The sequence below is a fragment of the Rattus rattus genome, chromosome 18, assembly GCF_011064425.1.
Source record: "Rattus rattus isolate New Zealand chromosome 18, Rrattus_CSIRO_v1, whole genome shotgun sequence".
NCBI lineage: Eukaryota > Metazoa > Chordata > Mammalia > Rodentia > Muridae > Rattus > Rattus rattus.
In genome coordinates, this window is record NC_046171.1 from 18,104,733 (window position 1) to 18,120,722 (window position 15,990).

At 43.3% G+C, this 15,990-nt stretch overlaps 1 protein-coding gene across 1 annotated transcript in view; it reads right to left on the minus strand.

Moving 5' to 3' along the window:
* The window catches only part of Tmem26 (transmembrane protein 26), a 44,126-nt gene extending 37,929 nt beyond the window's left edge, over positions 1 to 6,197 (minus strand). Inside the window, exon 1 of the mRNA XM_032888831.1 lies at positions 5,760 to 6,197. Within this exon, the coding sequence (XP_032744722.1) occupies positions 5,760 to 5,950 (191 nt within the window). The 5' untranslated portion in view covers positions 5,951 to 6,197. The remainder of the gene's footprint in view (positions 1 to 5,759) is intronic.
* Between the last annotated feature and the right edge of the window lie 9,793 nt (positions 6,198 to 15,990).

Consider the following 15,990-nt stretch of genomic DNA (forward strand, 5'->3'; position numbering starts at 1 on the left):
GTTAGTATCTCGAAGCACACAGGATTATCTCCTTTGATTGCCTTTTTCCTCCCTGGATTATTCTAATATGTCCGGGCCCTTGTGGTGGTTTGAATGAGTACCATTTCCCACAGTCTGAGGCAGTCTGAATACTTGGTCTCCAGTGGATGAAAATGTTTGGGATGGTTTAAGAAGTATGGCCCTGCTGCAGGAAATATGTCACCGAGGGAAGCTTTGAGATTTAAAGCCTGGTACCATTTCCAGATCACTCTCTCCGATCTGTGTCTGTGGTCCAGTGTTTCTTCACAGCAAGAGAAACGTAAAGAATACAGACCTCACAGATATCACGACCTCTCCGGAGCCCCTCCAGCTATCAAGCGGAGCCTGAGTGTTTCTCATTCCGTAGCCCACATCACACAGACATCCTTCGTTTATACCAAGGGTCTGTTCGCCGTTATGCTAGCTCATTGGTTTATCAATTACATCCTTCCTTGGTTGTTTTCCGATTCCCTTGATTTAAAGTGTGGTGTGTCGGAGGGCAGGAATCTCCTTCCTCCTTTCATTTCCCTGTCTTCCACATTCGCGCGCCCACTACATACAAGGAGCGTGGACACCAGTTTGGTTCATGGTGCTTGAATGAAGCCGAGGCTCGGTGCACCCACCTGAGAGGTACCAGGGTTCTGTGATGGGAGCATCCTCTATTTAGCTGGGCTTTGCATCCCCCCTTCAGATGCCGATTTCAGCCCTTTTGATCTCCTTGCTGCTCAAATGCCTTCTCCTCTCTGCATTTGCTCACCGGGGCTCTGACTCCTCTGGATGGTTGAAGACTGAAGCAGACAAGGAAGAGAGCTCGGATTCTTCCTGACTCCCTTACTCCTGGATCCTAACACCGGGCGCCTAGGTGAAAAGCTTAGCAATTCTGTGCCTCAGTTTCCCTCCTGAAAACGCTAAAAAGAGAAAACTAAAGCGATTGCTGGGTGTGCTGGATTATACGAGATCACCTATGTGGATTCTATCGGACCCTGAGGTTTGGCAAATGCTAAAGACTCATAATCGTTCTCATTCCATACATTTGGGCCCTTAATCAAAACACTACCTTTTGTTTTAAAGTTTCAGGCATGCGGTCTTTGCTAATTTAGCTATTTTTGGATTATCATCAATGATAGTGTGAGCCAGTGACTATTGAGTATGAATTAAATTATAGTTGTGCAGAAATATATGAAATGTTAAGTGTTCTATTTTTCTATGGTTGGTAAGAACGAAACTCCTTCAGGAAAACATTCATGCGATTTTCTTTCTTTTCTTTTTGCTGACTTCGATATTCATTTTTTTTAGATGAAGAAATATAAACATGGATTATAAAATCATGCTAGGTCCTCAATAAAACAACAACAGCGACAGCAACAAATTTCAGGCTCAATATTTGCTTAATGTTGCTGTTAGTTGCCACGCAAATAATTGTCAAGCCTGGGTTGGTGGCATATGTCAATAGTCACCACACTCGCGGGAAGAGAAAACAGCACAGGTTAAAGGTCACCAGGATGACATTGGACCGTCCAGAAAACAAAACAAACACAAAGAAATAGTTCTTACCACACGTAAAGGAAACAGAAAGGAGAGACAGCAAGAACCACTATCTACGAACTCAAAGGCTCAGAAAATATCCTTTGTGTTATTGATGCTCTAATGAAGGAAGATGTGTGTTTAAAATTCAGTACTTTTGACAGTAAATTCAACTTGATTTTTTTTTTCTTTTTAAATTCCCAGATATTGCCTCCCTTCCAGGCGAGCAGGCTTCAAACTTGTCACAATCTTGGGTAATTTTTCTATCCCCCGAGGACTCTTTTATCACTATTGGCTGGGAAGCAACTGAAATATTGTCTTGTGCTTGATTTTTACCTAAATGATAAGTCTCAGATCTATTGGATCGTTGCCCAGACAACTGAAAATAAAAATCGAGAAAAAAAAAAGATGAAACTAAGTGATGCTGATTTCCGTCTTGCGGAAACACAAGTGAAGATCCAGGTAACACGGTTGAAGAACAAGCTCCCCTGATGGTCCTTACGGGTCTTGCAAGGGTGTGTCACAGACCCACCCTGTGGATTCTATAGGATTCCAGCATTAACCACTCCAGCTGGCAAGTTCCTCGGGATGCTGTAATGTTCCTTGTCCCTGAGCAGCTGAACTCAGCATCTAATTCCACGTTTCCCTTCCAAGGGGTTGGGAAGATGTCCTTGGAGGCCTGCACACGCTTGCTACACTAGGAAACCAAATCTCCGCTGTCCTTTATAGCACTGGGACTTGTGCCAAATTCCCTCTTTTTAGCGTTTTAGGGTCCAGGTTTAAATATTAACAGAACGAATATCATTCAAATTAGCCTTGAATAGACCAAAGGAGGTCCATGGGTGTAACAGTATAGTAACGGGGTTTCTGCTCCCTGCGCATGCATGCCGACCTCTGCCTGCAGGGTTGGGCTGGTCTCTTGACTCTACTCTGTCATAGCCATTGGTTGGATTCTATTGGGTTCGATGGATCCTTTAATATGGGAGAGCTGCAGCTTCTAAGACGGGCTCTTCCTATCTGGCTCTATGAGCTGCAAAGCAACTGAAACCCCGTCTTGTGTGCTTTGACTTTATCCAAATGACAATTCATAGGATGGTTTGACAGACAATGGAGAGAAAAAAAATGAAGAAAACGTAAGAGTTAAGTAACAATCCCTCCACTTCCCCCTTCTTTTTCTCTGGAATTGCTCTTAGCTACTTTCTTTCTTCTTCTTGGGTGGTAAGAACGATTGTTTCCAATTGGAAGACCTACAGTTCTCCTCCAAGTCCATCCTTATAATAAGCCATTGCACAGAAGTCTGTCCCTGCAGGGTCCTGTGACTAGTGGTTAAAATCTACCACACCGTTTTCAATAGCATCAGTCTAAATAAATAAACCATATTCTTTCAATTAGTTCTTTAATGTGAATCATGGTGTTTTCCCCGCTATGACAGGATGATAATGGTTTTGCCTATTTCTCTCCATACAGATACTTTTGGTTCTTTGAGCAGGTTCCAAAATATAACAGCCCATGGTTCAAAAGTTTACCTACTTATTGAACTATCTCGGTCCATGTGAATCTACACATACAACTAAATAAAATTAACACTTTCCCATTAGATAATATGTGCTCTTTCGCTGTATATACTTAGCAGAGATGTTGCAATAATGTTGGGTTTTCCCCTCTTGGGTTCTGTTGGGTGGAAATTTTGGATAGAAAACTGTTCTTAACACTGTCAAGTCGCAAATGATTATGCTGTGTTTTACTCAGAAAACACCAACCTAGAATGAACGCAAAAGATCTCAAGTCAAAACCCATTTCATTGTCCTGATATTTCAAGGATAATTCCATGTGTACTTTTAGCAGAGTATTATTTTAGGGGTTTTTGTCCTCGTATTTGTCTGTGGTTTTTACCCACAGCGCAAATGACCATGCTTGCAGACTTATGTATAGTAAAATCAAAGTATAGCGTGGGCATTAGGAGGAACTCTGAGTGGGTTATTTGTACCAGGTTGCAAACACTCACTTGTTCCTGAAGTTTTATAATAAACCAGATGTATCAACTTTTTTCTCTGCGAGCTTTCGAATATTTCTGATGGATATCGAACCAGAAACTTTCTCTGAGCCAGTGCTCAAATGTACCACACACGGCCCAGGTCTCTAGTTTGAAATAGAAGATTGTTTCCGTGTTTTTGTACTCTGAACCAACGGTTATTTGCTGGTTCCTCTGTTAAAGTTCCTTGACTTACATAAGAACAAAATGTGCCTAGCTGAAATTTCAATGTAGAATGTTTTAATATGAACAAAAGGGGAAAAAACAGGATATAAAGAAAACTTCTTATGATTCGTTAACCATCAACATATATATATGTGTATATATATATATATATATATATATATATGTTCACATAATTCTTCGACAACTGTGAAATACGTATTTGTAGATCTGAGACTCAAGCTTTCAGACACCAAATAACTTCCTTGGCATCACATGGTAAGTAAGAAGGAATGCCCACCACCTACCCCATTTCAAGTCTAGTTCTGCAGCCCACACATCAAATCCACCACTGCTCCAGTTACCCAGTAATCTGACTCACTGGCACACATACATTTGGTCCACATGATCTATTCCTTCTTGAGAGTAAATGACACAATAGCCTGAATCAGCAGTCAGTCAAAATGCACACAAGAGGCTAAAAGTCTACCAGCCCAGAACGGTTTGGGCCTGCTCGTGGGAACGATGGGGTTACTTCAGGTTGTGTTGAGCTGACTGACTCCTTTCTGAGCCTGAGATTGACATTTGTCCCAGAAGCACTCATGGTTGGTGTCAGGACTACTTAACACGGGACAATCTTTGGCCTCAGACTTCCTCCTGCGATGGAAGATCCGTCTAGTATATTTCAAATATGCAACAGCAGCATCGAATCTCAGATTTATCTGTTATAGGGGTGTGGGGTGAACTTACGCTTTCTCCTTCTTTCTTTCTCCCCTCTATGAGTCAGACGTCTTTTGGGAATTGAATAGGATTTTTCTTTGCGATATCAAGAAGTCAGATTAGAAATGGCCGCAAATGCCTCGCCTGTGGGAAAGGTATTAGGAACTACCAAACCCACCCTTGCCATGCTACCTATCCCAATCCTCCAAGAACGTCAGCACCGACAATTCTAGACAGTTTTTCAAAAGCGGAGATTTTAAGTCAGGTACACATCAGCTGCAAAGGTAGCCCATTTTCCTCACGGTGGCTATGAAATATATAACCATTTTGCACTCTCTTGTGGAGGGGGCTTCTCTGCCCCTGAACATGATGGCTAATACCACAGCAAAGTGTATGTAGTGAATAAACAAACTAATACTTCCCTTTTTTTGTGGAAAAAGACCTGACTTGGAGGAGTTTGAGTTGGAACCTCCCTGGAAGGTAAGGGTGGGGAGCTGGGGTGCTCTTTGCAAAGGGCCAAACCACCTTTGTGTCAGCCTTTCCACTTGCATTGGGTCTATAGAGGGGGATTGCAGCCGCCAGCGGAACCTGGAGTTTCAACGCTGAGGTTAAGACAAAACCCGCTACCTGCTCGCCCCTCCTCCAGTGTCTGTAGTACAAGTCTTGGCCTGCGAAGTAGGCTGCCAAGCTCCCAAGCCTCCAAACCCAGACACCTGAAACTGGTTCCACACTGGTGAGCCGGGGACCTTTGGGGTTGGAAGAAATTGGAAGTGGCTAAAACCTCAGGCGCTGTGAGGGCTGTCGAGAACGGAAGAGGCTAAAACCAAAGGTGCTGGGGAGGGGGGGGCTGCGGGGGAGGGGGACCGCACTTCAGGAGAGCTCAGCTCTGCAAAGATCGCGGATGCCCCGCAAGGGTTCCCGGTCCTTGCCGGTACATCCCTGGTTCACACGCCAACTTAAAAAAAAAAAAAAAAAAAAAAAAAAAAAGCAGGGCACCCAGAGATCAGCTCCACTTGGTAGACAGTTTTAACTGATCAATCAATTAGGTCCATCGGTCCGGGATCCAGCCTTCCCAGCGCTGCGCTGGGACCCCAGGTACCACTGGCACGTCCAAAACGATGCACCGGTATCCCACGTGCCCGCCAAACTCCAGGGGAAATCAACCGGGCGGGGGAGGGAGGCGGCAAATGCCAGCGGGGAAACCACAGACATCGGAGACCCGGGCTTTGGTGCCGCCGGCTAGGACCATGACGAACAATGCCCCGGACCCTGTGCGCCCTCCCTACCCCCAGGGCACTCTCACCATTTGTAGCCTCGGCCGCGCTTGAACTTGAGAGTGAGCACGGTCTCCAGGACCAGCAAGAGGTTGAGCAGGGCCAGCAGCCAGTAACGGTGCTCTTCCTTCACCCAGGTCACTCTCCAGACAGCGACCAGGGAATGCAACAGGAACAGCAGCCGAGTGACCAGGGCCTTGAGCAAGACCAGCCCCTCCATTCTGCCCTTGCGCTCTGTCAGCCCAGCGCCTGCGCCCTACCGACCCCGTGGGCAGCACCGGGGGTCCACCTCAGCTCAGGAGCGGGACAGCTCTGGGACTGTGATTGTCTTTCTCGCTCACACTCCCGCGCAAGACTCCAGTAGGACAGGAGAGCGCCGCTTGCCCCGCCCCTCCAACTTCCAGAGAACTCTTCAAAGACAGAATCCAAAGCCAGCTTCTCCTGGCTGCTGGGCTCTGCAGGCAACTGGGGCTGCACCACCCAGGCTCCCTCGGGTGTTACTCTTCAGTACAGCCCATCCTCCTGCGGATGCTGGGGGCCAACCTCAATCCCTGCCCTCTTCCCCACCCCTAGGACTCCAGGGATTCCATGAGAATGCCCTGCACCCCACTCCAACGAGGTGGAGGTGAGCTGATGGCCAAGGTGCTGCTGCACGACGGAAAAGGTGGAAAAGGCACAGCGCTCACTCCTCTCTCTTTGCTTTTCTCCCCAAGTGTTCTCTAGATCGCTCTCACATTCAGAGGAGCACAACTGACCCTCGCGATGACTGGAAGCTGGGACTCAGGAGAACCAAAGAATCTGCTGTCCCAGCAGTTTTAGAACTGAAGTTTTTTTTGTTTTTTGTCTCTCCCCCCAACCCCCCAGTTTGAAGAATTGAAACTTCCCCGGAACCACAGGTCAACGGACAGTCTGACCTTTCCCAGCGTCTCATTCAGAGCATGGGGGTAACCCTGGTGTACTTATTCTTAGCTGGTGGCTCCTGGTCTCCAGGAGGTGGAGGCAGGAGGATTGCTGCGAATTCGAGGCCAGCCTGGGCTCCTGTGTGAAACCGGAACTCGAAAAACAATTAAAAGAAGGTTGCGGTTTCAGCTTAGTTCTTAGAGTTCTTATGGAGTATGGGGGCGGGGCGAGAGAGCTTGGGGGGAGGAGGAGGAGAAGGGGAGATGATCCATTGGGATCTAGGACTCTTTAGATGATGATTTGTGAGTTAATGTCCCAGCATCAGAGTAAAAAGAACTGAAGTCAGGGCCTCAAAGCCCTGTGTGATGTTTGTTTCTTTGTTTTCTGCCTTCTGGGTACTATTATTATTATTATTATTATTATTATTATTATTATCATTGCAGTTTTAAAAAACGGATTCAAAGTCTCTATAAACTATCTGCAGAAAAGCTATGTTTTTACATTGAAAGGCTATACAGCTAGGCGAGACGATTGTAAGAATCGTGAAGTGAACTAAGTTATTGAAATCTTGCCAGGTTTACCCAGAGCCTTCAAAGCTCTGTGCTGCTAACTCCCTCTTTGTTGGGTTACAAAGAGAGTTCAGAAAACTATGGCCCTAGCGCTGGCAAGCAGGAGTACTCTCTTGTCCATACAAGTAACCGAAAGAAACGTCTACAGGGAATGTTATCAAAGACCCACAGGCAATGTCCATAGGGTTGAAGATGGAGACCAGAGCGATCATTGGCACTACTCTTTAGCGATTAAGACAAGGAAAACCAGCAAGGGAAGAGAGAGCCGCAGCATCCCTAAGACCTGTCAAAGCCTTCAGCAAAATCAAGCTAATCCCCCTGGAGGCAAATAAATTGGATTTACTATGGTTTCCTGGAGAAAGACACCACAGGGAAACTAGACTGGATTGGTAAGAGTGTTAGAAAAGTTTTTAAATGTTTTTAAAAGTTTTAAAAGTAAAAGTTTTTAACTTATTAGAAAGCATCTGGGCTGGATGTAGGTGGACTTAGGGCTCAAAGACCATGGGGCATTAGATTGGATGCTAAAGAGAGGAGATTGGCTGTCTTGGTGAGCCTAACTTGGACAGGGCAGTGTTTGGTCATTTGTAGCTTGAATAATTTGTTTTGACTGCGCTCACACCGGAGTGTAAGGGGAAACTCTTTGTATCCTGATCTACAGGAACACAGAATTTATCTTCCCTGGTGTGAGGTTTTCTTTGTTCAAGAAGAGGATGTCAAGGAGTGGCTGACGGAGACAAGAGACACATCTGTCCCTCACCGGCAGGGACCTCTCTGTCCTCCTTATATCCCACCAAGGACTCTCCTGAAAGGGTGTAAAAGAAGAGACATTCAGTGTCCTCTAACCATTTTTCTTGGTTCTGATTTATCTGGATCTGAAAGACCAGAATTTTCATTAAAGACATTTTTAAAGTTCTCTTTCCTTTTTTCTGCGTCTGTCTAAATAGGAAATTGGCTTTGAGAAATATCTAGGGATCTTCAATAATGCTTTTAAAGGTATAGAAACATTAAGCAATTTAAAATGTCCACACAGGTCAACAAAGAGTCTCAATGTTAATACGCAGTCCTTTTCGTGTCAGCTGGGGTTAGTCAAAAAAACACAAGCGCCACCTCCCATTGGCTCCCGTGTAGCTGTCAACAGAAGCCCCTCCCCTTCTGAATACAAAGTGAATACCATTCTTTCTCAAACTTCCCTTTAAAATACTGTGATTTGGGTTTCCGGGTAGAGCGTTTTCCCAGCTCAGATAAAAAGAGTAGCTGTTAGGAGGGAACACGGGTTCTAAAGCAGTCGTAGGCTCACTGTGAACCGAGAACGGAGGGTGAGCGGGTCGGGTGGGTTGTGGACTTAAGCAGTAGCATCTTCTCAGAGTTGATGGTGGTGGATCGCAGCCTAGCAACTCTGAACTTGCTGGCTTTCGGTTTCAAGATGGAAAGGGGTTCTATTCACTTCCTTTAATGCAAGGCTAGATACCAGGACTCATGGCTTGTGCCTGGAACATTCCCTAGAGGTGCATGTGTGGAAGGCCCAGTCCTTAGTTGATGGTATTGCTGAGCGTGTAGGAGCGACTCTGGCATAAATGATGTTAGCCACTGGAGGAAGATAGTAGCGATGGCAGAAACTTGGGCCTGACTTGAAGATGCGTCACAGAATGTGAGATTAAAGGAGCATCTTGTTTCTACTCCCTGTTTCCTCGCACCTACAGATGAGTGACGTGAATTTACTTGACTCTGTTTCCATCATGATATTCTTGCCATGGGCTTGAAGTCAGTCAAGCCCTAATGAAAATTCTGAAACCATGAGACAAAATACATCATTTCTCCCTTGCATAGTTCGAGTTGAGCATCTTGTTACAGTGAGGAGATAGTCACTCACCAGGTCATGTCACCACCCACCACGTAGACTACCAGTTGACTGTCATTCACTTTCCACAGTCCTTACCCAATGAGGACCTTAGCGCAACTTTCTGGGTCCTCCAACCTGGGATTCTGGGTAGAACTGTTTGAGCAGTCATGGAGTGTTGACTGATGCATGTAGAACCCGTTCATATCTGGATTTGCATGCTAACATAGAATACTTCCCATGATGCAGGTATCCCTGCCTCTTTCTGCCTTGGTATTTGATGGTGAAGACAACTGTGTGTTTATGGTAGGGTTACAGTTCAAAGTTCTATCTCCATCCAGAGGTTATCAAAGGGAGAGGTTGATTACAGAAGTCACATAACTCTGGAGTGGTAATCTCCATTCCTCCCTTTAACTTCATGTACATACTATTTAGATACCATTTTGATACATAAATGTTTGTCTGCATGTGCAAGACAACAATAGAAAAAGCCAATTACTTTCTGATGGTGCACATCTATTCCCCAGAAGAATTAGTCTCAGTCGACACCCTTTATTCATACTTTTTCCGGTGGCCACAGTTACACCTTTAAAATATATTTTATGTTCTTCCAGTTCATCTGAGTCTAAATTCTGATTTTGCCTTGGTCATTTCTCCATTACATTGTGGTCACAGTTAGATTTACCTGTCAACCTGATGCACCTAAGAAGAGGCAACTGAAGGATTTCCCCATGGGATAAGTCTGTGGTGTGCTCTCATGATTACTGGTTGATATAACCCAGCCCAGTCCACCAAGGGCGGTGTCATCCCCAGGCAGGTGGACCTTAGCTGTCTAAGAAAGACAAGTGAGTAATCCCGGGGAAGCAAACCAGTAAGCAGGGTTCCTCTACGGTCTCTGCTTCAGTTCCTGCGTCCAGGTTCCTGCCTTGAGTTCTTGTCTTGGTTTCTCTCCATGGTCTATGTATAACCTGGAAGCCAAATAAAGCCTTTCCTCCACAGGAGACACTGGTTTTGCTCAGTGTTTAATCATGGCAACAAAAACCAAACTAGACAGGTGCCTTCTTTTGTGTGTCTTTTTAATCTATACGCTGATGGCATTTCTGAACATGTCTACCTTTGTCTCTTGACTATTATTAAGCTTCAGCAGTGAAATTTGTCAACGTATTTCAATTTGTGAAAAGCTATTTAATCGTGAATTGAGATCTTATTTTTCACACCAGCTTATTCTTGCTTGGTGTAGACTCGCACCTATCAAACTATCTTTAACAATATGATTTACAGCTTTTAAATAACTCTGTCCTCCTGAATTATTTCTTTCGATTGTGCACGTTACTCAACCCCGTGTTTCCATGCCTGTGTTTTGTAGTTGATACATTCTCAAAGGACTGAAGATGCTCTCTGTCTTTTCACATTGAAAATCTATGTCTGGGTTGACCATAGGATAAAATAAGCTGCCGTAACCAGCTTTTACCATCAACTGACTTGGATTTAGGATCATTTAGGAAACACAACTTTGAGTGTATGTGCTAGGGCAATTTCAGAGCAGTTTAACAGAAGAGGGAAGACCTACGACAATGGTAGGCAGCATCCTATAGGCTGTAATACAAGACTGAAAAAGAAAAAAAAATGGGAAGAAAGTGGAGAGGCTGAGCACTGGGCTTTCTCTCTCTCTCTCTCTCTCTCTCTCTCTCTCTCTCTCTCTCTCTCTCTGTTTCCTGGCAACCATCTCATGTTCCTCTACCAGATTCCCCCAACCTTGATGTACTGTAGACCCCAAACTATGAAGGGAGATTTTTTCTTCTTTAAGTTACTTATTCCAGATGTTTTATCATAGTAACAGCAGTGAATTATAGATAGAGATAAAGATACAGATATAGATGATATAGAGATAAAGATACAGGTACATAGATGGATATAGACTAGATATGAATGATAATCTATCAATCAGCACTCTTTATTCATACTTTTTCTGGTGGCCACAGTTACACCTTTAAAATATATTTTATGTTCTGCCAGTTCATCTGAGTCTAAATTCTGATTTTTCCTTGGTCATTTCTTCATTACATTTACTGCCTTCTAGATTGTGGTTGCAGTTAGATTTAGCATATATATATATATATATATATATATATATAGAGAGAGAGAGAGAGAGAGAGAAGTAGCTGTAGCTACAGATACAGATTAGATATAAACTAGATACATAGATGTAGAGGAAGAGATATCAAATGTTAATTCCAGAGTAGTTTAACAAAAAAGAGAAGACATACCTTGATTGTAGGCAATACCCTCCAACAGACTGTGGTCCATATATATGTATGCATGTGTGCATGTGTATGTGTATATCAAGCATGTTGACTGACACATGTAGAACCATTCATATCTGCATTTACATGCTAACAGAATATGTTCCATGATACAACTATCCATACCTGCTCCGTACTGTCTTCACCCTGTTAAGCGATTAGGAAGACATCTGTGTGTGTGCAGTGGGAATACAGTCCAAGGTTACATGTCCAACTGGAGGTTACCAAAGGGAGAGGTTGGTCTCAGAAGTCACAATCTTCTGGGACAGGAATCACCATTATACAGATAGATAGATAGATAGATAGATAGATAGATAGATAGATAGATAGATAGATAGATGGAGATAGATGGATGGATGGATGGATGGATGGATGGATGGATGGATGGATGGATGGATAGATAGATAGATAGATAGATAGATAGATAGATAGATAGATAGATAGATAGATAGATAGATAGACTCCATTTGCTGTTTGCCCATTGCATGAGCTATGGTTCTAGACAGAGGAGCATGGAACACTTGTCAGATCCATTTCCTTTCAGAGTACCACAAGGCAATGATAGCTAGAATGTGTGCCTCATAGATGTGACTGAAGCCATGGTTCTCCTCTCTACCCCTCACATGAGCTGTCGCTTCAGAGAAGGTCTGCATTCTACTCGGTGTCCTCTACAGCTTCACTTAATTCAAGATCTGTCTCCTGCCCTTCCCTTGAGAGGACTGCTCATGTGAGTTTGAAGCAATCGCGGATGGCACCCTTGAGGAAGGAGACAGAGGTGATTGACGGTTCCTGGTGCTCTTGATACAGCTGCTGAGTAAGCTGACACCACAGCAGCCTGCTCCTGCTGGGTGTATGGTGTCAGCTTCTCCAGTGTCCTTAGGGAAGCAGCTGAGCCCCTCCACTGTCTCTGGCTTTTCCACTTAATGGTTCTACCGAGGTTGTGTCTGTCTGGGAGTTCTTAGAGTTCCTTTCCCCAGTTCTTCTGGGTTTATGAACCTTTTCTGCCATTATAAAGGTAGAATCTTGGGTTCCTGGTTCACAAACTGGCACATAAAAAAGGCCAATTCATTTACTATCTCAAAATACATGACTTACATGCAAGACATAAGCCCAGGTAACTCAGGAAGTTTATAATGATGGAGAGTGGTGAGAGGCTTATCATTAATTGTAGTGACTGTTTTTCTTTAAAAAAGGGAAGCAAATTCAAATGTAATTATCAATAATGGACATTTATTTTCGAAAGCTAGTGAAGGAGAAGCTAAAGTTTAGGAGTATCTAGTTGTGTCTAAATTCTACTTGCCGTCTCCAAATGTTGGCTCTCCTTTACCTTCTTAAGTGATATGCCTGTGGTCAAGTCACTTCACTGGGGTTGTGCTGTTACTTTCTTGGCTACCATTAGGAATAAACTGGCTACTATCTGGAAAGGTTCTTAGAAAAAGCCCTACATTATAGGCTGAGCAGGTATTTGTGAAATAAACAAATGGAGTTATACAAGGGTTGATGATGGCACACAAAGCCCACCTGCCATTCCACAGAGATGTCACCAGTGAATTTTCATTAAGGTCAGCTTTCTTGTGGGGGCTAAAATAATTAAAAGGAATGAGTGTCATTCCTGTGGGTATATGAGCTTGATACCTTATCCTGCCATGTGACGCAAAACCACCATACAGTTGCATCTTTGTGATAAGTAATGCTAAAATTGCTAGAGTCTTTGCTACTCTTGTGAGCACACCTCCCAGAACGGCAGAGTGGTTTAATTAGCCTCCAGATCCATATAGCTAAATTTGAATTCTGAGTAGGCTGTAGGTAAACAGTGCTCCTTCCTGTGTTACATTTTAAATCCTAATGCCTAGCATCTCACAATGTAACTAGAAATAGAATAAGTCATATTTTGTCTTTGTCCTCCATTGTCTTAGCTTATAACAATACATACAATAGAGTCAGTGTAATGCTTTTAGATATGTGAACAACATGCTTGAGGACACACTACATTCTTCTCCCAAAGTCCACTGCCCCATTACCCTGACCACTTTACTCTTCCTACATACATACTATACTTTTACATTTGACACATGAGAGAAAACTCATGATTGTCCTAAGGCTGGCTTATAAAAACTCCAGTTCCATAAATTTCCCTGAAAATGTCCTTGTCTAGTTCTATCTCATGGAGCATAGGGCTTTGCAGTGTGTAATATGTCTACCCGGTGCCTTCTGTATCCATTCATCTGTTGGCGGGCATTTGAGGTGATTCCAAAACTTGGCTACCATCAGCAGTGCCATGATCAGCATGGGTGAGCGTGTGCTTTCATCACACGGTGCATTCGACGCCCTCAGGTACAAGCTCAGAAGTGGTAAAGCTGGGCGGCATGATCCATATAGGATGCTGAGAGACCACCATGTTGGTTTCCACAGTGGCTGGACTAGTTAACAATCCTACCAACAGTGCACGAAGATCCCCTAGCCCGTCCTTACCAATGTTCCTTATTTATTTGATTGTTTTCACTCTCTCCATGGTAACTACTATGACTGAAGTGAGATGAGATTATGATATAATTGTAATTTGCCATTCCCTGATGACTAAAAATACTGAAACTTTTCAGGTATTCAAATTTTCAGAAATTTGCATTTCTTTTGAAGTATCTGTTTGGTTCGTTTGCTCCATTATTGGTTGGGTTACATGTTCTTTGTGTTCTCAATATTTTGATTTCTTTGTACATTTTGGATACTCTGTGTTAAATGAGAACCTGACAGAGTCTCTCCCATTCTGTAGCCCATTTACTTACTCTCTGCATATTGTTTCTTCTGTTGTGCAAAGACTCTTTAAGTTGACTTAATCAATTGTCAGTATCTTTCCATTTTTTTTAATTCATAGTGTCTCATTCAAAAAGTAAGTACCCAGGTCTATATACTGAGGAGTTTCCATGTTTTTCTAAAAAAATATCAAAGTCCCAGGCCTTGCATTATGGCCTTTGTACAAAATAGGAAAAATGGGTCCAGTTTCAATTCTCTACATATGGTTTCTTCAGCATCAGTTTTAAAATTAAGATCTTGAGAAAGATAATTACATTAGAACATGACCTTGCCTTAGTTATTCATGTTACGCTAACAAAATGTTTAGACTGGTTAGTCTACACAACTGTCTATTCATGTCTTATAATTTTGGGTACTGGGGAAGTCCCAGGCTCTGCAGAGCCATTGGTCCAATAAACAGTCTACTTTCTGAAGGACAGGACAGGATATTATGGAATTTCAGAGAGTGAGAGGGCAAAACAGACAAATTTCCTTGTCAAGTCGTTGTACAGGGCACCTAACCCATTCATGAGAGATGAGTGAAGGCCCACTTCTTAAACAGTATGGTAAGTAATTCATGAATTTGATAGAGAATGCATCCACAAGAGCAGAGCCACAATTGGTCTAAGCACTAATCCAATCTCATCGTTGTCCTTAGGATAAAAGGATATTGGGGCCCATGGGTTCCAGAAGAATTAGCTTCAAGAGAAAGAATATGAAAGTTAAAATAAGAAGGTAGCGCTCTCTCTGCAAGCCAAGAAGAAAGGCCCCAGAGCAAGTCAAACCTGTCAGATCTTGGTTGTTACTCTGGGACTTTCAGACTCCAGAATGTGGGGAAGTGAATTAGTGTTGGGTAAGCTGCTTAGTCTGTGACAATCATCTTTAGCTCCACTTCTAGGAGATACAATCTCCCCTTCTGGCCTTCACGGGCACTTCATGCACATGATACACAGAAATACATCCAGGCAAACCACACATATACATAAAGTAAAAATAAACCTTTTAAAAAGAATGTACTGTTGGCATGATGTTATTGTGCACTATGTAAAGATTACCCTTGTCTTACTCAAATGCTGACTTCTGTGTACCCTATCTGGTTACAATTCTTACTCTGAGAGTTTCCTGCCTCAATGTTGTGTAAACATTGCTGCTTCCCAATCGTTCTCTGATTGGTCAATAAAGCTAGCTGATCAGCCAATGACTGAGCAGGGAAGAGAATAGGGCTGGACTTGCTTCCAGGCGTGGGAGGGGAGAAAGGAAGTGGGGATTCTCCACTGGGAGAGAGTCCAAGAGATGTCCTCAGAAAACACCCAGAGCACAGAGAGCCAGCTCTGTACTAGAATTCGAGTATCACAGGGATGTGGGCTGAGAGATAGTCAGATTTAGCTTCTAGAATTAAAAATAGAGTAACACTGCTCAGTTGTTGTGCTCTTAAAGCTTGTTAAATAAATAGTCCAGGCTCAATTATTTAGGAGCTAACTGGGTTAAGAGGAAAACTGTAACACTTAGAAATACGTCACTAACGATGCACTAATGGGATTTGACAAAGAGTTTTTTGAGCCGGACGTGAGATCATTTACCGCAAAGTCTGGACTAAACATATTCATTATTTTTAATGGCTAAAAGTATTAATTTGTATAACAATAAAGAATATAATATTTATAATCACAATAATTGTTTAAAGCAGAACCAGCTGTAGAGATTAGCAGCAAGCTCTGCTTTCTCTGTCACTCACCAGCGAACACCTCTGTTACACACCCAAACCCGTAGTTTTTTGAAGTCACAGATCACTTTTTTTGATGAGACAATTACCTCTAGTGGGAGATCAAAAAGTGACCATGGAGGATGGCACCGTGGTTAA